At 40.4% G+C, this 25,902-nt stretch overlaps 2 protein-coding genes across 5 annotated transcripts in view; one reads left to right on the top strand and one right to left on the bottom strand.

The window, feature by feature from the left end:
• The window catches only part of RHPN2 (rhophilin Rho GTPase binding protein 2), a 26,849-nt gene extending 7,133 nt beyond the window's left edge, over positions 1 to 19,716 (top strand). Inside the window, exons 2-15 of the mRNA XM_054078579.1 lie at positions 2,826 to 2,941; positions 6,076 to 6,204; positions 8,027 to 8,102; positions 9,095 to 9,172; positions 9,815 to 9,939; positions 10,851 to 11,017; positions 13,249 to 13,436; positions 14,674 to 14,830; positions 15,280 to 15,399; positions 15,486 to 15,680; positions 16,432 to 16,508; positions 17,263 to 17,409; positions 18,081 to 18,236; positions 19,465 to 19,716. Coding sequence (XP_053934554.1) covers positions 2,826 to 2,941; positions 6,076 to 6,204; positions 8,027 to 8,102; positions 9,095 to 9,172; positions 9,815 to 9,939; positions 10,851 to 11,017; positions 13,249 to 13,436; positions 14,674 to 14,830; positions 15,280 to 15,399; positions 15,486 to 15,680; positions 16,432 to 16,508; positions 17,263 to 17,409; positions 18,081 to 18,236; positions 19,465 to 19,716 — 1,983 coding nt within the window. The remainder of the gene's footprint in view (positions 1 to 2,825; positions 2,942 to 6,075; positions 6,205 to 8,026; positions 8,103 to 9,094; positions 9,173 to 9,814; positions 9,940 to 10,850; positions 11,018 to 13,248; positions 13,437 to 14,673; positions 14,831 to 15,279; positions 15,400 to 15,485; positions 15,681 to 16,431; positions 16,509 to 17,262; positions 17,410 to 18,080; positions 18,237 to 19,464) is intronic.
• Positions 19,680 to 25,738, bottom strand: FAAP24 (FA core complex associated protein 24). Of its 4 annotated transcripts, none has more exons than XM_054078581.1 (6): positions 25,601 to 25,738; positions 24,922 to 25,073; positions 24,183 to 24,322; positions 23,798 to 23,950; positions 22,912 to 23,118; positions 19,680 to 21,325 (listed from the first exon to the last, which is right to left on the bottom strand). In XM_054078581.1, exons 2-6 carry the CDS (start codon positions 25,031 to 25,033, stop codon positions 21,242 to 21,244), a joined length of 696 nt encoding a protein of 231 aa, XP_053934556.1. In that variant the 5' UTR covers positions 25,034 to 25,073; positions 25,601 to 25,738; the 3' UTR covers positions 19,680 to 21,241. The 4 variants fall into 4 exon arrangements, 3 of the variants coding, with proteins under 3 accessions (XP_053934556.1, XP_053934555.1, XP_053934557.1); XM_054078580.1 differs by having other exon boundaries at positions 25,624 to 25,716; XR_008452011.1 differs by having other exon boundaries at positions 21,269 to 21,325; positions 22,529 to 23,118; positions 25,624 to 25,716.
• Between the last annotated feature and the right edge of the window lie 164 nt (positions 25,739 to 25,902).

Below are 25,902 nucleotides of genomic sequence, written 5' to 3'. Positions count from 1 at the left end.
AGTTGTCTTGGAGATAACTTGGTAAGAAAAAGAGATAAACAGTAATTAAATGAAGCATCTAGTATCCTGTAACAAGAAATGAAGCAGTAGGTGTGGGAACCGCTGGGAAGTTTGGCTGCCAGATATTGTAATGAACTGAACATCAACATTCTTGGGATTGCCCAGATGTGAATAAGTACAAATGCTGTCTAGGAAAGGGATCTTGTACATGGAGAAAAACAAAATGAAGCACTTTCTCGGACCTGTCTGTTCAATAACATTTTAGTAGACAGAATCTGTGCTTTACACAAAGGGGAGTCTTCCCCAGGTTGTGTATTTCCCATGTGGTTTTGCAGATGTTGGTTATTTTCACCGTAGGCTGATTACAATAAAGAGTTTAAGCCTGCAAACGAACGCAAACTAGCTGAGTGCCCACACCCCCTGTGCAGGAGATGTAAAAAGCAATGTTTTCCAAAATGCAAGCTCCTTGTAGGCCTTGAGAAGTCGATGGGAGGTACATGCTTGCAGCAGGTGAGCCTGTCCTGAAAACTGACTCCTCTGTCCAGAAGAAGCCTTTCATCAAGGAGACAGAAATGCAGGACTTCCAGGAACACTGGAGGTGATTCGGGTACCTCCGTCTGTCAGCGCCTTGTCTTCTTAGGCCCCAGGACTGGCTTTGCATTAAAGCTTCACACAGAGATGAGTGACTGGTCCTGAAATGCAGGGGAACACTTCTGCCATTCTTTCCCTTTGCACAGAGTTTAAGATTGTTGCAGTTTTGCGCTCATCGCTCAATGGGAGCTTGTTTGATTTCTGGGCTGGAGCTTGATCAAAGGTCCACTGAAACAAACACACCGCTTATACTGAGGTCCATGGGCATCAGGCAGTTGATCTTCCTGAAAAGTCTCCCAGAAGGAGAGCTGTAAAGAAGGATTTGAGTGATGTCATGAAACTTGTTTGGCACGCAGGAAGGGCAGGGAGTTCTGGCAAGAAGCTGCAGCTTTGCAGAGAAAATTAAGACAAGGGCAAGGCAAGGAAGGATGCTTGGATTAAGTGGTTGAAATAGAAGATGGAAGAAACCATCACAGACCTGTACAGGGATGTAGGGATAAAAGGCCCAAGATGAGAACCGAATTCTAACTGAATGTGAAAACCCAGAGAGATAATTGGCAAGGATCAAATGAAAAATGGCATGGATAGTACAGAGGGAGAGAAGACTCGGAATGCCAGTAACAGCGAAAGATTATACAACACCAAGAAAAGGCAAAGTAGGAAAACCAGTGGCAGCCCAGAAGAAGAATGGGCTAAGACCAGAAAGCACCTTGTGGATACAAGACTGTGTTGTGCCTTTAAGCATGCCTTGCTTATGGCTCCAGCTATAAACGTGGGTAGAGGAACATGAAGTATTTGGCAGTTAAAGGACTACTTTTAATCAGAGAGGAATGAATGAGTTTGCCACATGTGCATGTCCTCTCCAGTCAGTTAATCTTCAGTGTATCATGCCTGCTGCCACCCCAGTTTTGGGCTTCTGCTGTAATTGGTATTTCAGTGCAGAAACAGTGCTGCAATAAGAGTAACTTACTGTGGTGTGGTTTTTTTTGAAGCTATCTGGCAAATGGTGCTTTTGAAGATGTTTGCACAAGCTTCCTGTCATTTTTCCTATTACAAACTTTTCAGACTAGGGATTTAAAATCAACTACATTAGGCTGTGGGCTTTCTCAGTTCAACTGGTGTAATCTGGGTCGATCAGCTCATTTCTCTTTTGTCCAGTCAATTTGCCTTTCCCCTGCCAACACAAATAAGAACTGAACTTGGAATAGATGATTAGAACTTTGTGTTTAAATACTTGCTTTTGTTGTGCTGATACATCATTTCCTGACTACTCCTAATTAGAGCTTGTTGAGAGACTTTCAAATGCTGTTACATCAAAACCGCATTTTTCTAGTCAAAACTAAGAGGAAGAGGTCCAAAATAGTGCATAATTTAGTGGCTGAAGTACTTGAGGGAAGACTTGTATCTGGCAGATCTGAGTCTCCTCCTTGTGTAATGTGTGATCCAACAGGACTCTGATAAGCTTTGTAACAAAGCTGCTCAAAAGGACGTGCTTTATTTAAGGGTAAGCCTTAGAAGAGAGAGGTCTTATTTGCTTTGAGATCAGCAGTTAAGGCTGGGTTCGGGCAGGGTAGATTGAAAGATCTGAGGGCATCTCCTGGGTGTGCAGCAGAGCTGTAGAGATAAGCAATACTGTGCCAAAAATAAGTTTGAGATGTGGAGAGAGGAACGTAGGGAAGGAGGGGCAGAGCAAGAGCAGAGATGCTTAGTAAGGTTCTTAAAACTGAGCAGTGGTGCCACCAAAGCTGATCAGTTCTGTGATACAGTTGTACTTCAGGGCTGCATATTATCCCAGTATGGAACTCTGATAGTTTACAGAGGTTACACGGAAGTTTTGATAAGAGTTATTGCCTCACCAGAAACTGTATCTGTGAAAACCACAGAAACTCAATAACACTCTGTTAAATTTAGTTGTAGTTGGAAAATAGCTTCAAAAGATTTTTTAGGGAAGAACAGACTGGCTCACACCTGCGTAAGTTTTAAAACAAATATTTTCTGCCTGGATTTTAATTTCAAATGCTTTGGGCATGGTGTCTCTCTTGCTTTTAGTGGCCAAATTTGACAAAAGAAACACTATCAGTCATTCATCACTGATGTCATTGTAGTTAATATTCATACAGAACCCATGCTTTTCAAGGTCATTCAAATTCAATGTTGCTCCTTTTTCAAATTCAGCATTGCTCCTTTTTCAGTCTCTTCCAACTGCAACAAAACCCTTGCTTCCTTAATTCCAGGGATGTAATCCTCTTGCTGAGACTGGGCGAAGCAAACTGCAGAATCAAAGAGCTGTCCTAAACCAACAGATCTTAAGAGCAGTAAGGATGAGAGCGGGTGCAGAAAATCTTCTAAGGTACGTATCGTGACTTCCTGCTTCTCCTGGCTGAGCAACAATTTGTTTTCCTTGTTTTCATTTTGTACAACTCTCTGAGCTGTTGCTCTGTCCCATCTGTCTAACGGCTCCCCTAATGTGCTGCATCAATTACTGCTGGATGCTCTGTGAAACTCCCTAGAGTTATTCAGTGCTGCAGCTCTGTAGAGTTATCTTCTGCTCGAAAGTGTTCTTTCAAAGCTGCTGCGCTATAGCAAATGTGCTGAATGTTGGACAGGCTGGTGTTGCTCTGCCTCATCAGCTTTATTACTAGTGGTGGTGGCAAGTGAACCTTGCTGAATCTTGCAATGAGTCCTTTTTACACCTTAAATCAGATAAAGGTATTGTCACTATGTTGTTGCTTTTTCCAGGATCCTTTAGATCTGTGCTGCACAGAGGAAGGACCATCAGGTGCCTTATTTATTCCATGTAGTAGTGATGTAGGAGTAGCAGGGTAGCGCACATCTCGTTTGAGCTGTGTTACAGTCACCACTGAATTCTCCTACAGTTTGAGGTAGCTGGAAGAGTCTTTGCCTTTTCTCTATTATATTTTGTGCACAAATCTTTTCTTCAGACAGTTTCTGACAGGGCTGTCTCCATAGGAACAGCCTAATGTTGACCCTGTCCTGAAGCTGTTGCATCCTGAGATTAAGTGCTCAGCCAACAGCCCTATAGCTTTGGTGTTACACAGAGCTGGACATTGCCCCCATGCTCATCTGCAATTCTTTCCCGTAGTGTCTGCTTCTCTGCAGCTGGAGGAACAATGGGTCTCTGAGAACAAAACAGTCAATATACTTCCCCTAGGGAAGTGAAAATGCTTGGATCAATTCACTTAAACAGGTTGCCCTTTGCCTGCCACCTGCCTTTATCTCCGCTCTTGCAAGACAGTTGATAGTTCCAAAGCTAATATATAGTTTTAATTTCTGTGACTGCATTTTGCTTTGTTTTCTGGCTTAAGGAGTAAAACTGAGGGTCTTTTCCTGCCAGAATTCTTGGATCTGCTTTTGAAACTGAACACTGTTAATTCCAATCTGTGTGCCAACTCGGGAGTGTTCTGTAAAGGCTAAAGAGACGAGGAATAAGTAATGTGAACACTTCTTATTCTAACATTCAACCTAACCACGTCCTAAAGTTCAGCTCCTGATTCCAATATTAACTGCTAAAATACTTGAGCCGCTGTTGAACAGAGCGGGAACTAAGCCTGTTTGCAGAGTAGAGGGTGAAACTTATTTCTAAGTATTAAAAATCTACAATGAATTTACACCTGTTAGACTATTAAAACTTGCAAGTTCTTTGAAAGAAGCCATTTTAAAAGTAACCTGGCCACTAGGTAGTTCACATGAGGAGACACATTTACAGTTGCCTAAGGAAAAACACAAATAAATGAGCTTTATGATTTTGGATTCTATTTGCATTTCATCATGTTCTAAAGAAGCAAACTGATTGCTGTCCACAAGGAGCCCTCACGAAAAAACTGGAAATGCGGGTTCCTTCACTTTTGGCTTAAAGTAAACACTAATCTTGAATCAAATGATCCATGTAGCGCAAAGATTTCTGGTTTGGAACTTCTGAAAGTCACCCTCCCCTTTTCATTGCCTTTTGTTCTGGAAGCTCTGAGTTAAAACTGAATTCAAAGAAAAGTTATGTGGACCTGAAGGATATCTGTTGCTGTCTTTTGCTTTTTGTCATTACAAAGTATGTCTGCAGTGCAGCAACGTGAAAAGGTAATCAAATTAACTCTGAATTGGCATGAACGTTTAGAGCAATGTAACCCTGTTCGAGAAGTTCACCTGGATGGGCCATTAGGGTGTCCAAGAAAGATATTGGAATCTCTGCTGTGGAGGATGGGAAGGTAGACCAAACACAGAGCCTTAACAACACCGTAATTAAATTGCTGCTGGCATCAAAGCTTGCCCGTTTATCTGTCTGGTGCTGCCTTTCCCAAGGAAGTTCCACTCCACTCTATATTTGTGTCCAGTCTGCGTTATGCAGCTGTTAACATTGCTCAGTCCAAGCAATCTCAGGTATTCAGTGTAATACAGCACAGAAAATTAGCAGATAATGCAGATTTATAACATGAAGTGCAACCTTAGAATTTTAGCCTTGGAATAACTAGTTCTTCCCCAAGCCGCTCCATAAAACTGAAGCATTTTTCCAGGGGGAGACCAGATCTATGGGGGAATTGTTCATAAAATTTATGAAGGGGAATTTTGTCTTAAAAATGAAAAGGTAAATGCAAAATGCTGCAAACAAAATAAGTTAAATAAGTTTGTTATTGTCTAATGATTTGATATCTAATATATTATTAGCCTGGATACAGATCAAGGCCTTTTATCTTAAACTCATGCTTCTGGTTATAGAGAACAGTTTAAGTCTCTTGAAAACAGCAATTCCGTATGGAGAATCAGGATAGAAATAGTGATATACTATCCTGAAATACACGAATAAGGAATCACACAGAAATGCTGTAGGGCCTAAATACTAACATCCGGCGTACTAGCGGTTCAAAATGTTGTCATGTAAGTATGTAAATGGCAAAGGAAAAAAGCAAATCTGATTTGCATCTGACAAAATAAAGTTCTAGAGAAAGCTGTATTGTATCAAAAAATATCTTTATACCTGCATATTTGGTTGTAAAACATCCTGTATTTGTAGTTTTATGGGAAAGTTGTTTTCTTTTATTCAATTCTCAAGAGATCATTATTAAATTTATAAAGTGAAAAATCTGTTTTGAAAAAGTACCTCCTGACTTCTCCCCCCTCATATCTTCTAGGAAAAGATCCCATGATCCAAAACCAGTAGAGTGATTCTGTTTATGATGCGTTAGTTTTGTTGATTAATGTATCACAAAATAAGCCTGACTCTTAAACACAGAAAAAAATTAGCCCATAGCAAACCTTCTACGTGTCTGCGTACTGCTTTCTGGAAAGTGCCCCAGGTACTCCTGACAGAAAAACCTCATAAATTCTGAAACACGAGGCCTCGTATCGTCTCTTAAGGAGATAAAAAAAAAAACCTTAACAATGCTGAGAATGCTGGCGAGGGGGTCAGCCAAGCCCACGGACAAACCCTTTTCCTCAGCAATAAAAACATTCTATGTCGCTTTCTTTCTGCAGAGCAACCACCAACAACAAAGTCCGAGAGCAGGTACTGCTGGAGCTGAGTTTTGTAAACTCAGACTTGCAGATCTTAAAGGAGGAGTTGGAAGGACTTAATATCTCGGTAGAAGTTTATCAGAATACAGAGTAAGTATAAAGCTAAGTTACTGTTAACAGATCTGCTGCTTACCACTGAAAACAAAATTGTTTCTAGGTGAATGTGAATGCCAGACAATAATTACGTAAAAGAACAGAGAGCTTGATAGGAAGAGAACATATTTGATGGTAGATTTGTTGACTAAGGGCTAGTCTGCATGTTTGCTTTTCACTTGGGAAAGGTATGTACCACCATCCTTAGATACGGTGTTCCTTTGTGGAGGAGAGCGTTGCAAGACTCGATAGCTCTTAGGGCTTCATGGGAGACACATGGCATCGAGCAGAACTTCTTGTGCTCGAGTGGCTGTTCGGTTCAGTGCCAGGAGCGAGCAAACCTGTTCTCAAGGGCAGTGCATACAACAGCCGTCTCTTTAGCTGGAGAACACAAGTCCAACCCTTGATTTGGGGCTTACAGCAGGCTTGAGGTAATCTTTAACGTATGTACTCCAGTGATAGAAATCCATAATTCATCTGGTTAAATCAGAGAAATTTTGAGTAGATGAAGTTGGAATTGCTCCAGGATATTTTTCCAACTTTGAAAAGCACACTAAAGTTCAAATTGCAATGGATTCCTCAAAGACAGAACTGTAAAGTTAAAGATTATTCATTGCCTGAATACTGCAGTCATTTCTATTTCTGTATCAGTTTGATGTCTTGTTGCTCCTAAAATGAAACGTTGAGAGCAAGACTGCTTCTTCTAGCTAAAGAATATTTGAAATATGTGGATTCTTAATGAAGAGTGGGTCAGGCCCCAAGGTGTGTAGAAACCTTGTGGCTGGACAGCAGTATGCTTTTTATTCTCTGCTGATCCTGCTTCCCCAACCTGTTGAGTGGTGTTTTATTCCTCTAATGCTTGTCATTCTAAGTGCTACATACTTTTTGTGTTCCATCACCTAAAATAATTCATAGAATCATTTGGTTAGAAAAGACCTTTGAGATCACCAAGTCCAACCGTAGCTCCTTCTGTCACTGCTCTCCAGCCTCTATTAGCAAACAGCTATTAATAGTTGCTCTCTGAATCTATTGTGCATATCGTCATCACCATGAGGTCACACCCGCATTGCCAGGTTACGCTGTATTGTGTTACTCCAGTCTGAAGGGTTGCCACTCCCAGTACTTGCACATATCTCAGCAGGATTGAGTAGCGTGGTGCTATTTCTGCTCAGTTCTGGAAATCCGGCATCACCTCCCGAACTGTTCAGAGCCCCTGTGATGTTGACTCTGTGGGTGTGGGACCTTAGAAATCTAAAAAATAGAAATTTAGTTCCCTTGAATGATAAATGCTGGTGTCTCCAGGGACTGTGGGTGGTTCTAGAATTTATTATATCAGCAAGTTAGCATTTCTTTTGCGTGTCTCTCACTTCCTTTTGGGCGAAAAGTCTTGATATAATCTGTTGTAAAACATTGTGGCTTCTAAAAGCTTCATCAGAAATCAGATCCTTGGCACTACCTGCTGTGGTGTTTTGGCTTTGTGTCCTGGAATTCCTTCTCAATTCACTTTCTGGATCGTGCCCACCAGCTTAAGAACCCTTCCTTTGCTGAGGAAGCTACACTCCTGCCCCCACCTTCCTGAGGTGGAATTTTCACCAGTAAGAAAGTGATTTTGCCAACTTTGCTGACCATGAATGAAACACGCCCACGGATTTTGTACTTGGGAATGCAACACTCTAAACAGTCATTAGACGGTCAATCAGGAGAGAGGAAAATACTAGCATACTAACTTCCTGTCATCAAATGAAACAAAAGTAACTATCTTAGCAACAGACAAACATAAAACAAGTTTTTCTGAATCTCTTTGGTTTTTTTTCCATAGAGAGACTTTCAGCATTCCCTTGGTACCTCTTGGCCTGAAGGAAACCAAAGAAGTAGACTTCACACTCCCCCTCAAGGTAAATACTTTGAGACACATTTCAGAATGTTAACAGAAATAGTTTCTATTTCAGAGTTGTTTAAAGAAGCAAAAGTTATATAAAACAAATTTGTTTAATTTGCCTTAAAACCGAGATTGCAACGTGTTTAAAAATTAACCACTGATTATTTGCGGTGTTGCTCATATCTAACTAGGGCAAGGAGTAAGAAGATGACATAAGAAATCCCACATTAAAGACAATAGATTAAAACCAAAGAGAATAAAAATTCCTTCTAGCATGTTTGGTTCCAATAAGACTCTTGATTACTGCTGTGCCTGTGAAAGGAAGTTAGTCATGAAGGCTTTGCTCTGCCTTAGCCAGTGGTGCTCCAGCTTTCCCTAACCAGGCCAGCTCAGCCGGGTCACGGTGTTGCTGGCTTGGCGAATACTCTGCTGGTTATTTGAGCCACTTGCTGTACATTTTGGACCACTGTGTGTATGGTGCCGTGTAGATTTTATCTCCTGGTAAACCGTCTTGTATCACAGCAGCACTTGTCTCTGCTGTTACTTCAGGTTAATCTCCACAGCCAGATTCTGGTACTGCTTTACGCCACTGCAGCTTGGTTAATTTAAGTGAATTGCACTAATATAGCTGACAAGAATCTGGCAGTCTCTTTCTGTTAACAAGTTTTTATGGTCACTTGATTCCCTTGTTATTTTAGCAAACAGGGTTCATTTGTCCCTTTCAAAACCACTGAGTGGTGTGGTTTTAGAACCCAATGGAGCTGATGTAATCGGTGTGTGGTTCCTTGACAGCAGACGGAAATTTCTTGCCTTGGTTATCAAATCAAATTATTAGTTCCATTGTCATGTTGTGGTCTCATTGCAGTATGTTTCCATACTGTTGACTAGAAGGGAGTAGACAACATGCAAATCACAACTGAGTCAATTTTGTACTATTTGCCACTGCAGAAAATTATTAATGGTTTAGGTTAATTTTAGACATTCCAATTTTTTACTTTTTTTTTTTAGGATTTTATTCTGGAACATTATAGTGAAGACGGTTCTGAGTATGAAGATGAAATAGCAGATCTTATGGATCTGAGACAAGTAAGTTCAAGTATGGCATTCTATGAGGTCTTCTAAAGTGTAAATAATAACATTTGTATGGAATTGGAATACGCCACTGACTTACCGTATTCTTATTGACTTCATTTCTGAGATGTGGAACATGAATCTCCATAGTCCAAGAGCTTTGCAATCTGAGTAAAGAAGAAGTGAAGCACAGGATCAAGTTATGCAAAGTGATTGAGCTGCTGACACAACTTTGTAAATCTAAGATTTCTATCAGCAACTTTTTATTAAGGTGTTTGAAATTCAGCAGGAAGTCAAAGGGATCGTGGGTGGCAAAAGATTGTAGTGGAATGGTTACTTCTAACTATTGTTTGTTTCCTGTATTATACTAGAAACAAACTTTCTCTGTAGCTTTCATAAAATACCTACAATCTTTAATTAACTCTGAGACTTGCCAAACAGACTCTATTTGCTTCCTTAAAGGTTACCTGCTGCTTCTGTGCAGCTAAAACTATTATTTGGAATGCATCCATATGGCCTTAAGCTTAACTGTTCTCAGATTCCACACATTTCTATGATATGCACAAGTCCAGAGGAAGCAGAGCTTTATCCGTGGTGTTTAGTATTCATCCTGTAACTCGACAGAATACGCTTTATTTTAATCTATTGTATTTTAAGGCCTGCCGCACTCCTAGTCGAGATGAAGCTGGCATTGAGATGTTGATGAGCTATTTCCTTCAACTTGGATATGTAGAGAACAGATTTTTCCCACCCACCAGGCACATGGGAGTTTTATTTACATGGTAAGTGTGTAGTTCATGTTTGTCTTTTTTTTGTTGGGAACACTGTAAATCATTAAACTGTGTTCTCTTTAAATTGAGCATGTCCAGCTCCCTGCAGTGTGTTGTCACTTGTTTTTTCAGTCTATTCAGGTTTGCTCTTGGCAATCCCTTTTTGTGCCTGGAGTGAAGCCATTGGTCAGGCTGCGGTTTGGGCTGCAGGTTAGCACAGGGGAAAGCGAGAAAAAAAAGCGAGAAAATCAGCTTCAGTTTGGACAGCTACAGACATTCCCTGGACTCTGAACCTTGGTGCGTGAAGCAGATGGGGAATGGGTCAGACCTTAATTCCCCTCCTTCAGTTTGTCGAGAGGAGGATTTGAGCCAGAAGAAAAGAGAAGAGGAGGAGTGACTTAATTTATTCTAGTGGGGTGTTTACTACATCTATAAGCAAAGTTTGATTCTGAATTTAGAATTTTTATTTTTATGAGGAAAAAAAAAGTGGCTACTGTGCAGCCAAGTGGAACTGTTAGATTCCTAGTCATAACTGCAAGAAGAAACTTTAAAGAGGATCTGACCATGCCAATAGTTGATCTTTGGCAGCATCCAAGTCTGAGAACATAGCAACATATGTGGATACTTCCCTGGTACACTTTCAGCCTCTGATGTTTTGTAGGCACTTTTGAGTTAGATATAAGATGGTTATGAAGCACTGCTCTAAAGCCTGCTGAAAACTAAGCCTCAAATAAAGCTGTTCTCAGGCTTGCAGCACTTAGATTGTCCTTGCGGTATATAATGGTATTTATATTCACTTTCATTTTCCCTGTGGCAGAACAATTATTAAAAATTCCACTGCTTCTTTTGAAAAACAGACAGAAAATATCTGCTGTTTCAATACACTCCAATAATCTTAACACTTCTAATATTTGTTTCCCGAGGTATGATTCCTTCACAGGTGTTCCAGTGTGTCAGCAAAACCTGTTGCTTGAAAAAGCCAGTGTTTTATTCAATATCGGAGCCCTCTACACCCAGATTGGAACAAGGTGCAATCGTCAGACCCAGACTGGACTCGAAAATGCTGTTGATGCTTTTCAGAGAGCTGCAGGTACCAATTGGAAAAGATTGGCAAGGTCGTTATGCAAATGTTCCTAATCTCATCCTGACGTCCTGCAGATTTCTGCATTTCCCACTGACTTCATTACACAAAAAAGGAGGAACAGGGAAATTCAAGAAGCCTAGTGGAGAGCTGAGATGAAGCTTTAATTCAAAACCTGGAACTGCAGTCTGAGTATGCAAATAGAGACAGGGAATATTGTGGTTAATTATTAACGAACTGCAGTTCAAAGGTCTGAGGAATAGCTCTAACAGTAACTGCTTCATTGTTCATTCTTCGTGGTGCAAAATTAGCTGCTTTTACCTCAGTGATATTACATTGGTGTAAAATCTGTACAGAAACAAATTAAGGGTTGATTATAGGGTTAAAACCTAGTTTTCCATATGGTCTCTTCAAAATTAATCTTACCATGTTCTCTGGTAAAACTCACAATTTGTTGGAAACTTACTACAAATTTTCCATAGATTCTAAAGGCAAATAGGGTCAAAATGCTCAATCTCTGTCCCAAGTGAAGAAAGACACAAATTCTAACAAAAGGAATGGTATCCCTCAGACTAAGCTCACATAGAAAATTTCAGTTGTTTTTTTTCCAAAGTAGATTTTCTAATTTTTTGTAAATGTCATCTGTGCTACACATAATGCTTAAAGACAGGAACTATGTCATCAATGCGTGCTGTAAGCTTCCTTTCTGCACCACCGGTCTGGGGCTGTTGGTTTCCATTGTATGGGTAGCTTTGGCATTTACAAACTGGATCACCGTAAAACCCCTTTTTTGAACATGCAGTTGTCAATTAATGTGATAGTATTTCTTCACACATTTATTAAGCAAAGTGACATTTTAATCTGGCATTTCTTCTAAAAGAAGCTTCAGTACTTGAGAAGTTGCTCCTTCCATTTAGCAAATAAAAAAATCACTGCTTTTCACTTCACCGTATTTGCAGAACAGAAGGAATTCACAAGTTGAAATGCATCGTTTGCTCGCACAGTACCTTTGCAGGGCCCCAACGCAATGTGCTCGGGAGGCATTTCATTGTACCTGTGCACAGCTCCATAACGCTGTTCATTATGTTGGGAGAGACGTGATCTAGGGCACACATTAACCGAGTCTCTGTGCTGAATGGAAGGTGTTGGGCAGAGTTTGTCCTCCACAAAGCTCTCGGTGTGCATATCCTTACCGAATAAGCAGGAATACTCTGAGAACTAAAAAAATAATTTCCACCCCTGACATACTTTCAATTCCTGCATGGATACTTGAGATGTGTCTGGCAAGTTCGGGGCTGGGTTTTTTTGTGCAAAAAGACAAAGAAGCTATAATTCAAATTTGAGGGCATATTAATAAGATACAAGTGTAACACAGAAAATGAAAAATCACAGAACCTGGTAGTAGGAGAATGCAGAACCACATGGGCAGGACCAAATGTAGTGGCAAGAAATAAGATTACAGAAGCTGGGACACTTAAAAAGCAGAGGTCTTATCGTCACACTTGTGTAGTATTATCAGCAATTAGTGGGCTAGTAGAACTCCCTAAACCAGTTGGATGATGTGCATGCTGAAGGCTGTGCTTCCATGCATGAAACTGTTTCTTTATATTTGCAGTACAGGTAGTGTTTACTTCTAATTTGATAAATGGTAGAAATGATTAATACGTTGGTGGCACCAAATGTCTAGAGCAGAACCTGGTATTATCCTATTAAATATATGGTTCTGATTTACTTACAGGGATGGAACTGAGCTTCCAATGGGGACACACGACGCACTTAGCAGCGTCTGAAGAAAAGATTCATAATTGATTTGTTTGTGTGTTTTCCTTCCATCCAATGGTTCTGCTGTCACCTCCTTTTAGATTGCTTTTTCTTTCTTGTCCTATGGATAAGCCCTGGCCTGCCACTCACATGCACCAGTCACACAGTAAAGCACAGCTTTGATTGATCACGAGAACTTTATGCTTATCAAAAGCAAATCTGAAGGTATCACCCTTCAAACTTGCAGCTTCTGTTGCTCCTCTGAATAGTAGTGTTGAGAGCTGTGCCTGGAGATGTTTGATGGGAGCGCGAAGCAAATCCTATAGGTCAGTTTAATTTCATGCGTGCTAAAAATCCCTTCAGATTGCTCTACTGCAACACTAGAGAGTATGCTTTCAATCTTAATTATGGTACGTGCTAGCATTAAGTTCACTTGTTTCTCTCTTTGCCATGCTGACAAAATCATTTTGTAATTTCAGGAGTCCTAAGCTACTTGAAGGAGACCTTTACTCACACACCAAGTTATGATATGAGCCCAGCTATGCTCAACGTCCTCGTAAAAATGATGCTTGCACAAGCTCGAGAGTGTGTTTTTGAGCAGATGGGTCTTCCTGGAATACGCAATGAGTTTTTCACACTAGTGAAGATGACACAAGAAGTTGCCAAGGTAAAATATGAGACTTCAAATTTAATCTTTAACTGTTTACGGTGCTGTGTCACTGGCTACAGCCTCTGGCAGAATCTATGAAACCTAAAAGATAACAGCCCTTTCTGAAAACCAGAAGTTATAAGGAACAGCTCACAAGCTCCAGTGAGAATCACAACACTTCAGAAGATGAAAATGTGAATAACTGCAATTAAATATCATTATTATAGAACTGTTGTAATTTTTTAAAATTAATAATTCAGGAATTTAATAGAAACCTGCTGGAACACCCAGGCAATGAACTCATGGAGGGTGTTTTACAAACTATTTGTCGTATCGCTCTTTCAAACAGTGCAGATCTTGTCCACAGAACAACATACAAAAGGACAGTGTTGTTTGTTCTTCTGATAAGTATTGGAACATAACCTGGCTGGTATTTTCCAGCAGCTGGAGGTTATGCAAACCTAAAAAGCTTAAGTCCAAAAGAACAACTAAATTGTAACCAGGGAAGGACCCTGGTGAGCGGTCAGGTTGGTGGCTGCAGAGCTGTCTCGGGACCTGCCTGAGCTGTGGGGAGGCAGGCTGTGCCCCCAAAGGTAGAGTTTGTACTTGACTGAGGTTATCAGCATCAAAAATAGCATATGCCAACAAGATAAGAGTATGCTTTCTGAGCTGTTTCAGACTAGCAGGTATATAATTGATTCTATACTGGGTAAATGGGCACAGCCTCTCCTGGCAACGCTGTAAAGCCACTCTGACTTATCTGCAGGGAAAGACTTTAGGATTCTGTCAGGTGGAGTGGTTTGATCCATTAAAGTAGCATTTTATTTCCTCTGCATAAGGATAGTCGCCTGTTTTTAACTACAGCACATGAACTTATGGCTAGATAGGACTCCACAGTTTCAGCAGCAAAGCACAGACCTGCTGTATAAGCTTTTTCTCAGCTGAATTAACCCAATGAGATGGATCTGTAAATTAAAGCCATTTATTACATGGTGTTTTTATTGAACTTTGAAGCCTTATAGACTAACTGACTGACTCCACCTGTTCTTCTAGAAATTGATGTACTTTTAAGGGAAAAAAACCCCCACAGATGACTTTTCAAACTTTCTCAAAACTTACCCTTTCTAACCACCTCTTTTCCCCCTCTTTGATGTGATGTACATGAAATTACCTTAAGCCTGAATATAATATCGCTTACTTGAGCTCCTAATAACTAATGTTAAATCTCATACTTCAATTCTGTGCTTTATTTTAGGTGGGAGAGGTTTACATGCTCGTTAACACTGCAATGAATCAGGAACCGGTGAAAGAGAACATCCCCTATTCCTGGTCAAAACTGGCACAAATAAAGTCAGACCATTACAAAGCTCTAGCGCATTACTTCATTGCCACCATTTTGTGTGACCATGAACGTAAGAATCTATATATTTTCTATGTATTAGTATAAATAACAATAATAAACACTGAAGCAGTTATAATTCTATGAATACAACCAGGAGTCAGGAACTTTGGGGTTTCAGTGTATGTTGATTTATGGCCATTTTCCCATTCAGATACGAGGCTGTGCATCTTTGTCCTTTACAGGAGAATGTGAAAGTTCAATATACGAATTTTTGCAGAAACAAGACGTATTATATCTGTTATATGCTAATAAATTGTTCTATTCCTGTGAATGCATTCTGGCATACAAGTATTACTTGTATACCACAGATGATAAACCTGATAGAAGTTCTAAAAACCTGAAATTCCTGTTGATTTATAAGTGTAAAAATATTGACTGCATTTGGATATAGAAGTTAGAAGACAGAAAAGACAGACAGAGGGGTTTCTAACGGTTAATGTTCTATGTCAATTATTGTAGTGCAGTCTGGTGATGATGAAGATCAGCAGGAGAAAGCCTTCTCAAAGCTGTATGACTACATGCCCGAAGGAGTGATTGTTCTCACCGTTCTCAAGGACAAAGTTCAGAGAAAACAATTAGGTAACTGGCCGTGTCTCCCAGCTACTGGGTACAAGACCTTGTCTTGAGGGTTTGGAGGACAATCAAAAGCATCTCATGTTTTCCAGGGAAAGCACATTTACGTAAAGCCATTGTTTACCATGAAGAAGCTCTGAGAGTCTGTGGTCTGTGCAAAAAGCTTCGGAACATCGATGTTCTTCAGGAGGTTCTGACAGCCGCTCATAAGCGCTCACTTCTCAAGTACACGCAGCAAGAGACGGAAGATGACTTTCTCAGTCTCATCCAGGCTCCAGATATCCTTCGTAAGTATACACACCTAGGAATAAAGGGTATCTAACTATACAGGAGCATGCTTTCATGGGAATATGCCTTTATTTTATACATATATAATGTCCATATTTATATTCTGTATGAATGCATAAGTTATATCCTGTACGTTTGAGTTCAGATTCCTTAAGTGATTGCTTAGTCACAGATAAATGAATGCTGTTACGGCTGCTTTGCAGTGTTGCTGTCTCTGGCCACATAATTTTCTGGGTTAGATAACAATTGTTATTAATTGGAATTCAGCTTTTTTTGTTAAATAGCTTGTGAGACAGAAAAATTGGGGAAACTTTAAAAGTTAAAATCATACAGGGGAAAACTAGTAACTATTTCTTGTAGCACAACTCAATTTAGCTGCTATTGGTTCTCTTTAGCTTAGTCCAGTCCATCCAACTCTTTCTTCTTTGGAAGCAGGGGGGAAGAATAAGCAGTGGTTTTAAAATAAGCAGTGGTTTTAAACATTTCTCAAAAAAAAAAAAAAAAAAGAATAGCATTATTTTCTTTGGATGGATTGTTTTAAGTTTTCTGTATTGATACTATAAGCCCTCAAGATATTTTCAAGGTGATTCAGATATTTGTCTTACAAATTTCCACAAAAATCAGGGTTTTTACAGCCTGGTAAGAAGTTAGGAGAAATTTCTGTCTAGCTCAGAATGCAAGAAAAATAAATTTGTATGTCTTTTAACTAATACTTGAGGGAAAACAAATTTGTTTTTCTTTTTGTTTTAGCTAAAACAGAGCATAAAATAGAAACAATCGCTCCTCAGTTTTCCAAGGTGAAAGTTAAAGACTTCTTTCACAGGCTGGTACGTAACATGCTGATGCTCTGTCATTTTGCTAGCAAGTACAAATACACTAACACATTCACAAGTACTTTAGCCTGGAAAAACTATCCCGTAGTGACTGGGGTTGTTTCAGAAGTTAGTGGAGAGATCACTCCTGGCTTCAGAGCTGTAAGTCAGCTTGAGACTAGCAAAGAATAAAAGTGCCATTTGTATCTGGCTTTGTACAATGCTCATTCTTGTTAACCTTCCTAGAAGTTTCAGTGGATAATTGCATACAACTTAAAGGAAACACAGAGTACTTGGAGACAGGCATGCAGAGTGTGTAATGCTGCGTGCTACAAAGCCAGGCCTTGAGGTGGCTCTCCATGTCTTGGTGGGCAAAGGAGACTGGGGATTGCGGTTAGGATCAGAATACACAATGTTTCATGAATCAGTTTGTCTCCTCTAAAATGGAACAATACAGTACCTTAGAGCCTGCTGCAGCCGAAAGATTTCGCACACCCTAACAGAGATCTCACAACAACTTGGCAGCTGTTCTTATCCCACACTCTTTGAAGTATCACCTGAACAGTCACGAAGTAGTGCTGAGCACCTCAGGGGACATATTAAACTTCTGGGATAAATCTTGCTGTTCCATTTCAATGGAAGCAGCTGGAAGTTAACCCGACTAAAACCCACATAAGATGAACTTAAAGCATTATAACTTAAAAAAATAGAAATGCTAACTTACAAGTGACAGTAAACCGTAACGTGGCTGCTGCTATGTTGTGTCCAGGGCCCACTGACAGTGTTCTCAGCCAAGCAGAGATGGACGGCTCCACGTACCATTCGCATCCACCATGAAGTGGGCGAGCTAGGATTCAGCCTTAAAGGAGGTTCTCCAGTCCAGATTTATTGTCTTGATCCACTTTGTTCTGCTGCAGTAAGTACATCAGTGCAATATTAACAATTTATCTCCAGACTCTAGCCTTGCAGTCTTTCAAATGTAACTTTAGCTTGTTCATACTGGTGTATGGAGGATTTATTGAGTTCTACTATACATCAGGATGGTCACTTCATCTAATCAGAACATATTTTCAGTGCTGTGTACACTTCAGATGCCAGACTAGCTATATCCCTTACACTGCATTAAATGACAGTTGGATTTCTTCCTCTGTTCACACTTAATAGATAAAAAGTCCCAAATAAAAGGCAAATGTTATCCCCCATTTAAGTTGGGGAGATAGGAAGGCTTTAGAAAGTAGCAACAACAATATGGATGAGGATCAGGAAGGGAAGACAAGGTAGCCTGTGCCCAAGGAAAAAGGGGAAAGAACCTATTATCAACTTCTAATGTGTTGTTCTTTTTGGGGAAGGAAACAAAGGGATAAAGCAGCATGCAGTGATGAGCACAGTTCAGGAAAGGCAGAAGCAGCCACAGAAGTACAAATAAAAATACTGAAGAAATAGAAATAAAAACTGAAGAAAATATGTCTGGGGAGACAATAGGGTAGCAAAAAACAAGTTTCACTTAAGGAGAAAAGTGAAAAGGACTTAAAAAGAGCCCAAAACATCCTTCTAATTCCACATAACCTGTGTGCATTTTTTTTTCAGTCACTGGGCCTAAAAGAAGGTGACTATATTGTCTCGGTTGGTGGCGAGGATTGCAAGTGGCTTGGAGTGAATGAGGTGCTGGAAAAACTCAAAAGCGTGGGAGAGCAGCCTGTGGAGATGGCAGTTATCAGTTGCCAGGATACCACCGCATCAATGGTATGTAAGGAGGCAAATATGTTTTGCAGATTGGATATGCAAGAGTTTTTTCACTTCCCTGGCTCCGTTCCCTGATTAATGTTTACTTTCATGTAATCAGATACCCCTGCCACCAGTGAATATATAGCATTCAGGCATGTGTTCAGTTTTAAATGGTCTGTTTCAATCATCGTGACTTACTAAGCTAAAGTACAGTCTGTGTGCAGAAAAATGGTTGGGTGGTTGTTTTCTTGTAGTAGAGCTGTTTGGATTAATTGCATTATAAATTCCAGTGCACATTTTATTTTCCTCTGACTTGTCCCAGAGGATGAAAACATTATCCTGTTAAGCATTAGAAAAGCCACAGTGAAACAGCACATCCAGGACTACATGCTTATTTACTATGTGCTGTTAACATAAGTGATCTGTGACTTCTGTATTAGATCATGAATTAATGTACGTATTTTTATTTTGGTGGACTTTAACTGTAGCCAGTTACTAAGCCACAGTAGAAGCTTTAGACTTTAGAAAAACGATCACAAGATTAAAAAATGTTAAGCTCTAAATAACTTAAACTTATTTGTAGTGTGAGAGAAGCAGTAGTTCAGCTTCTGACTAGCTCTGTCAAGCTCTGGCACTGAGGCATTGTTGCCGTAGAAGTGGTCAAGGTGCTCTAACTGCTGTTAGTTTTTCTTATTTTGTTTAAGAAGTACATTTGCCTTCTTGAAAATAAGGACTTTCACACCTACCATTCCAAGCTGCTGCTGGAAACACAAGGCTAGAATATAATCAGATTGATTCGGGGCACAGCTAAGATAAGACAGAGGGAGCTGTGCCTGTTGGGTATCCCAAAGGAATGTCCTGCTGCAGCTGTTGTCGTCTTAGTTGCCATCAACATGGAACCTGTCCAAAGACAGCAAAGACTCCCCTTCAGAGACTGGTGCAATAACAACATGCTTAAGCATTGGGGAGGGGTTAGTGTATGTATTGTCCAGCTATGCTAGAAGTCAGTAAATGCTGGCTATAACACAATCCATGGAAAGATTCACAGGTCCCTTTTATGCTTGGCATAGTCTACATGGGCAAAATACCAGAGTGACAGCGCTCTGAAGGGCCCTGTGTTCCCTGAGGATGTCATTAGCACAAAGTTTGCCTTGAAAAACTATTTGCACAGTACCCTTTTGTTATCTTCAAAACTCTGACCCATTTTGGGTGACTGATTCTTATAACGCCTCTCTCCTCCCTGCAGCACAGTAAGAGTGCAACTTACTCTGTGGGAATGCAGAAGACGTACTCCCTAATATGTTTAGCTATGGAAGAGGACAAGATTGATCAGACCAAGAAAGCCCCATTGAAACTGCCCTTCCTAAGCTGGGGAGCCAAAAATAGACAGAAAGCTGCAAGCACCCTCTGCCTGCCTTCAGCTGTAGCAGGAAGCTCTCCGATTAAAAAGAAGCTTTCTCCCTTCACGCTTCTGAATACGGAAAGTTCATTGTACTGAATCTTTCAGAAGGATCTGTTAACATGACATGTTTCTTTAAAATGTATTTAAAAACATATTGATCGATTTTATCTTCATGTACACGTGTGTATAAATTCAGATAAATACCATTGATTTCACTTACGATGCATTGTCACCCCACGGTGGAAGGTCAGGGGCTGGCAAAACCTGCAGACCTGGGAAGGATAGAATGAAGTTGCATTTGGGAGGCAAGCAATAAAAAGTTGTAGATAAGATTGCTTACATGAGGACTGGATTCCTTTGGAATTTCAAAATACTGTATCACAACTAACATTTTTATATCTGTGATAGATGGGATTTATTTATTACAAACTTGATACTGCGTGCAAAACAATAGGGGACACATTAAAGGATGATTTTGCTGTAAAGGTTGAGAGTCAATAATAAATGACTTAACACTACTCTAAGGAATTATCTTAAACCACAAGTGAGAGAATAACATTATTCAGAGAAACAGACCTTGTGCCAAGGAGCGGTGTCACGTAGTGGTGTTTTTTACACACAGACCTCTTTCTGAGAGTATGAGGTGCATTCTACTGAATAGTTAATTTAATTCTGGAAGAGAATTAGAAGGCTTAGAAGTCAAAAGATCTTTTGAACTACAAAAGACTTCCACTCTGCTCCTTTTCTGATCTAGGTTACATTTTAAATGCTTGCTGATTCAGTTGTTAAAAACAGCCTTTATTCCAAACTTTAAGTTACTTAACCTACTTACCATAAGAATTGTATCTCATTGGTCTTGATAAAATTGGTAGCTGTGGAACTGATGTCAAACCTGACATGTTCCAGTATATTGATAAGAGATCAAACTGTGGTGATGCTTTAAAATATAAGAAAAGAAGCATTTGGGAGTTTAAGTGGCAGAACAGTTATTTACTATCATACCAATTTAAAAAAAATAAATAAATAAAAACCAAATGGATATAAAGTCCATCTCCTCCCCCCTTGGAACAATTAATGAGCAAGTATTGGCTGTATGTGGTAAGGACAGAGAACTGTGTGAACATTTCTTAGATACTCTTTTCCAACACTGAAATTGAGGATTGCTAACACTGTGGTGTTAGTTAACATTGCTGTCTACAGAGTAGATAAATGCTGTTTGATACTCAAAACTTAAGGGGGAAGTTTGTGTCTGGGTATAAATGTTAAAGTTCTCGTTTATTTTTAGTTTCTTGTGTAATAGGTGTAAATATGTTGATGACACTTATTTAAGAATAAAAATCAGATGCTGCCATTTAGTAGTAGCTTTTTGTGTCTGCGCCAGTTTGGGTAATCCAGCACCATTTAGAGGTCTTCACTCTCTACTGCTGGCAGGCCTGTTGCATGTGTCTGTAGTGCCCTTTACAAAGATCTAAGAAACTGGCTTAGAAGTTTATATTGTATCATACAGGGACTTAGAAATTACAGTCAAAAACTTACTTCCTTATCAAGGGTGTTAACATTTCCTTAAGAGTTTCTCTACAAAGGTTACATTGAAAACTGTTGTAAATTACTTGTGACTCACCTATCCTAAGTAGTTATTTTTCATGTGCATTTGCAGTAGCGCTTCTTTTCCACAGCCAAGCAGCAGCAGTGAAGGCACAAGACCCTGCCACACAATATTCCATAAGATTTACTTTGCATGTATGACTAAAGTTACTATCCAGCTAATGAAAGCTTTAGTGAAGTCCCATGGATTGCCCTTCCAATCCTCATTTCTCTTAGCCCCCTATGGTAGTCTTCCCCCACAAGCTGCACGATTGCCTTTCACTTCCTATCATTTATTTCACTCACTCAATCTTTAGGAAGGGTTGGCGTTTTCTTTATTTACCAGCCCCTCCAAGTCAAAATTTGGGCTTCAACTGTCGTACAGATATGCACATACTATTTTCTGTCAGCAGACAAAGACTCATTCTGCAGTGAGTGGTACCAACAGCTAATTTGGGGCAGATACCAATTTCACAGCCTGTTACCCTCCTGCTCAGCCCACAGGAATATTTCTAACAAGCTTCTATCCTCAAGGATGTATAGGGCAACTATAAACCCCCGAAAATAAAGGTTTGCAATAGATTAGTAGTTCAGCCTGTAACTCCATTAGTACTAATTGGTACTACTGTATTTAACGAACAGATGGCCATTTGAAGTAGCCAAAACGCATTTGCCTGGCAGTATTAATAGCCACATACCTTTAGATGTGAAATCCAGACACCATAGCAAAGTGTCAAAGTCAGCAAGAGAGAGTAAAATCTAAACATTTATAAAGAAGCTTAAGCATTCCCTGGCAGTAAGACTACAGTATGTTGTTCTGGAAGTTCTGCTCGTTTTCACAAAGTAAATTAAATATTTATGGCCACAAACAAATGTACTTTAATCACAAGTCAGAAATCAATACAAGCAACAGGTCTGTATGATGTCCACACTAACTAGTGGGTGAGACTGGCTGCAGAGCTGCCAAGGTTCCACTATTCACTTCTCTTTAGTTTATGAAAGGGAGTTGAAAATGCAGCTTCACTGCCTTCCTGCAGGGATCCAAACCCCAAGTAGTATAGAAGCAGCTTTTTAAACACCTCCACAACGGGTGCAGAAGGCAAAAAGCAACTTTGCCTTTACTAAATCAGATAAGAGTATAATTTAAAACCAATCCTCTTCTTTAAAAATAAATCTGAAAGATTAATACTGGAAGAAAATGTTGAATTATGAATTTTGATCAGAGCTTCCCATATTACTTTCTTTGCGGCATATAATTATTTTTTTTTTTAAAGCACTGTAACTCTCATTTCCAGTTACTGAGAGGACAACACCAACCACTTACAAAGTTGATTTCTGGAAGACAAAAGTAAGCAGGCAAATTGCTTTTCTGTTTTTTCTTGGATGCTGAAGAGGAGAAACTCTCTCAGTTTTCTTTTTTTTTGTACAGTACAGATGTAAAAGATTTCAGAGCTCTTTTTCCAAGGAAATTTTCACAGCTGAGTCTACCTGAGCAGAACAGCTGTGAAGAAACAGCAGCAGAGCAATGCCTAACCAATTAGCCCACCCGCCAGCTGCTACCAGGATTAGAGAGATTACTATCACATGCGATTATTTAAAAAATATATATGTGCAATTCAGAAGAAACAAACAAGGAGTGTTTGTCTTCCAAGCCAGCACTACACATGCATATCAGGAACATAAAAAACTGTGAATTTGTTGTGCTACCGCTTGTCCAACTACTGGCTCAAGCTCTTCGATGGATGCGTTACAAATCCGGTGGATGCTTCCAAACTGTTGCAGTAAAAGCAGAGCTTTTGTTTTCCCAACTCCTGGGATTTGTTGCACAGTCCGAAACACTGCTGGCTCGGCGAGCTGAGAACTCTGTTTACGGAGAAAGGGGTTACTGCTGTGTTCCTTGCTCTGTTCACGGACCTGAAGCAAAACAAAACCGTGAGTGACACCGAGTGCCCTCTGCCGGAGCTCTGCTTTCGGTTTTTCAAACAGATTCATCCCGAGTTACACGCAAACACTAAGAAACTTTAAACAGAAGCTCCCTCCATAAATGGGCACCCTTATTAAGGGTTTTGCTGTAGATCCACAAAATCTCACCAAGAAACCAATAGTTTCTTGATATCAACCATGAATTAAAACTATTATTTTTGTCTTTGATGCAGTCAGAGAGAGGGCAAAGGAAGAGAGAAACAACATGAGAACAGTTTCCCCAGCGTTAGGGCAAATTAAAGTCTCAAGTTGATTTTGATCGAGAACTTAAGTGAGAAGTGTAACAATATGCAGTGGCACCTCAGAGCAAGATCACATTTAAAAAATCCAGTATCATATCCTGCAATGTTTTTCACTGTTACCAAACCTTCCCCCCTTTGGGAACCTTTCTTCCCAAGCCCTTCCTTTGCTCCTAAACTCTTTCTGCTGAACTATACTCCCATATTACTGTTGCAGGATATTTATTCCTTGTATTCAAATAGCAAAACGCGTTGCATGCCTTTAAGATCCCAGGTATTTTCTTTGAAAGGGGTTATGATTGTGGGAAAACAGGCAATTCTCCTAGTTTCCATATTTTAATAAATGTTCCTCCACTAACATAGAAACTTACCAGCTGAGTAATAAGTTGAGAAGCTTCTCCTTGATTTGCCACAGGAAGCAGCACCATTCCCAGCTCCAGCACCACAAGCTTTTGTACTGCTGAGAAGTACTGGTCACTTATTTGGGTCCTCTCCACAATTACAATTCCCCCAAGACTGCTGGTCTGTATTGAGAAGGAAAAAAAGAAGACAACACCTTTTTAGGGGCAAGCTGATGCAATGCAGCAGAGAGAAACAGTGCTGAGGTTTAGTACAGCATTGTTGCGTATCTGTGTAGTTTTTCCATTTTCAGGTAGCAGTTATCATAAAAACTTAGCTCCAACAGTACTTAAATGTAACACAAGAAGAACATAAGCAGACACCAACTGAAAACTTTTCTCTTTATGTAGTACTTACATTTCTAAAGCGAACCAATCGTCGTTTGAATTCATCTCCTGCAACCAAATCTGCTTCAGAAATATATAAAATACAAGTTCTGTTTGAAAGATGAAAATCCACAAGTCCTAAGCCGTCTTCAAAGATGAGTCTGACTTTCCCTTAAGGCAAGAGGGTTACAAGAAAAATCATAGTAGTTTTTTTTTAAAAAGAAACCCTAATAATTACTTCACAGCACAACCTCCCCAATGCGCCAGTGATCCTAGTGACTTGATAATGAACAAAGCTTTTCTTCTCATTAAGCAAGACCAGTACAAGCGATCCAAAAAACTGTGTGATGCCTTTAGCAATGCCAATGCTTCTCAGTGAATTCTAGGCTTGAACAAAAACAGGACACACTATTCTGAAAGGATCATCTCTGTTTAATTTGCTGTGCCAACAAACGATAGTGCACTCCCAGTATCCACACAAACTCAAAGGATATCAGTGGAGATGCTTATTCACTGCTGCAGCTCCTAAGGCGCAGATACTTCTGCTGCTTCTCCATAGTGCTCAGCAGCTCTGCAAATACGGCAGAACTGATGACATAGATACGAGAAGGAAAAATTAGAATTTTCAGCCTGCTCCCATAGGCTGTACTACAAATATGGGACCAAGCAGGCACAGAGTAAAGTGCATTCAACCAATCTTTACGTTACTTTAAGTGATAGAGGGGAATGTTTTGCCTGAATTGTTCATCTTCCAGTTTGTTTGTGCTCACCTTGTAGCTTTTGGGCTATCTCTGACCCTCTCCACTTCTCATTTCCAATCACATGCCCCAAAGGGACGACTATAGATCCTGCTGCCGCAGAAAAGTTTTCTTTCGTTGTCATCAGGACTCCTTTAAATCTTTGCTTCAGTAGCAGCTACACCCTAGAAAGAAAAATGGAAGAGATATAAACACATTTTATGAAACTGTTCCAAACTTTATGTTATGATTAAGGTTTATAAGACGTAAGACTGTGGAAGAGACGCTTTTTCCTCCCCAAAGCCACCTTGCAGTTAACACATCAAAACTGGTAAGCAACTCTTGTCTCCCCGAGTACAGGCTGTTGGTGTGAACATTCCACTCCCAACTTTGCCAGTCGATCTGAAAAACCCGTGAATTAAGACACACAGATGATAGAAAAGGCGGTGTGGTTTGTTTTTTTTTTTTAACACCTTCATCCACCCTTGCTGGAAGAAAGTCTGCTCCAATTACTAAGCTGGCTCCAGAGGCGTCGCCAGCAGCAGCTGCCAGTGGGTTATTAGAAGGTGGCTGCCAAGAGAGATCATTTTGAGGTTCTCCAGCTTTAGGCAGTGCACTGATTTGAGGGGGAAATGGGAGTCTCTGAGGCCAAGGTGTGATTTAAGATACCGAGATACCCCAAGGAGGGGGAAACGGGCCATGGCTGACATACCCCGGAGAGACCGAGCTCCGTACCGAGTGCCCCGGCCTGTGGCGGCGGCAGCCTGCGCCAGAGGCCGGGAAGGACCGACACAAGACGTCCCTCCAGGCCCGGTCCCGCCAAGCGAGGCCGCACCCCCTTCACTCAGGCCTTATGGGCTCTGCCACAGATAAACCCCGCCCCCTCATGGGAGACCACGCCCCCACATGAGGCCACGCCCCCGAGCAGCGACACCGCCCCTTTTGCGCGTCCGCGCCCACTCGCTGTAGGCCCCGCCCCTGCGGAAGGCAGAGCCCCCTGGAAAGGCCCCGCCC

The sequence above is a fragment of the Cuculus canorus genome, chromosome 13, assembly GCF_017976375.1.
Source record: "Cuculus canorus isolate bCucCan1 chromosome 13, bCucCan1.pri, whole genome shotgun sequence".
Lineage (NCBI taxonomy): Eukaryota > Metazoa > Chordata > Aves > Cuculiformes > Cuculidae > Cuculus > Cuculus canorus.
The sequence above is the reverse complement of the archived record's forward strand: the minus strand, read 5'-3'. Positions and strand labels throughout refer to the sequence as shown.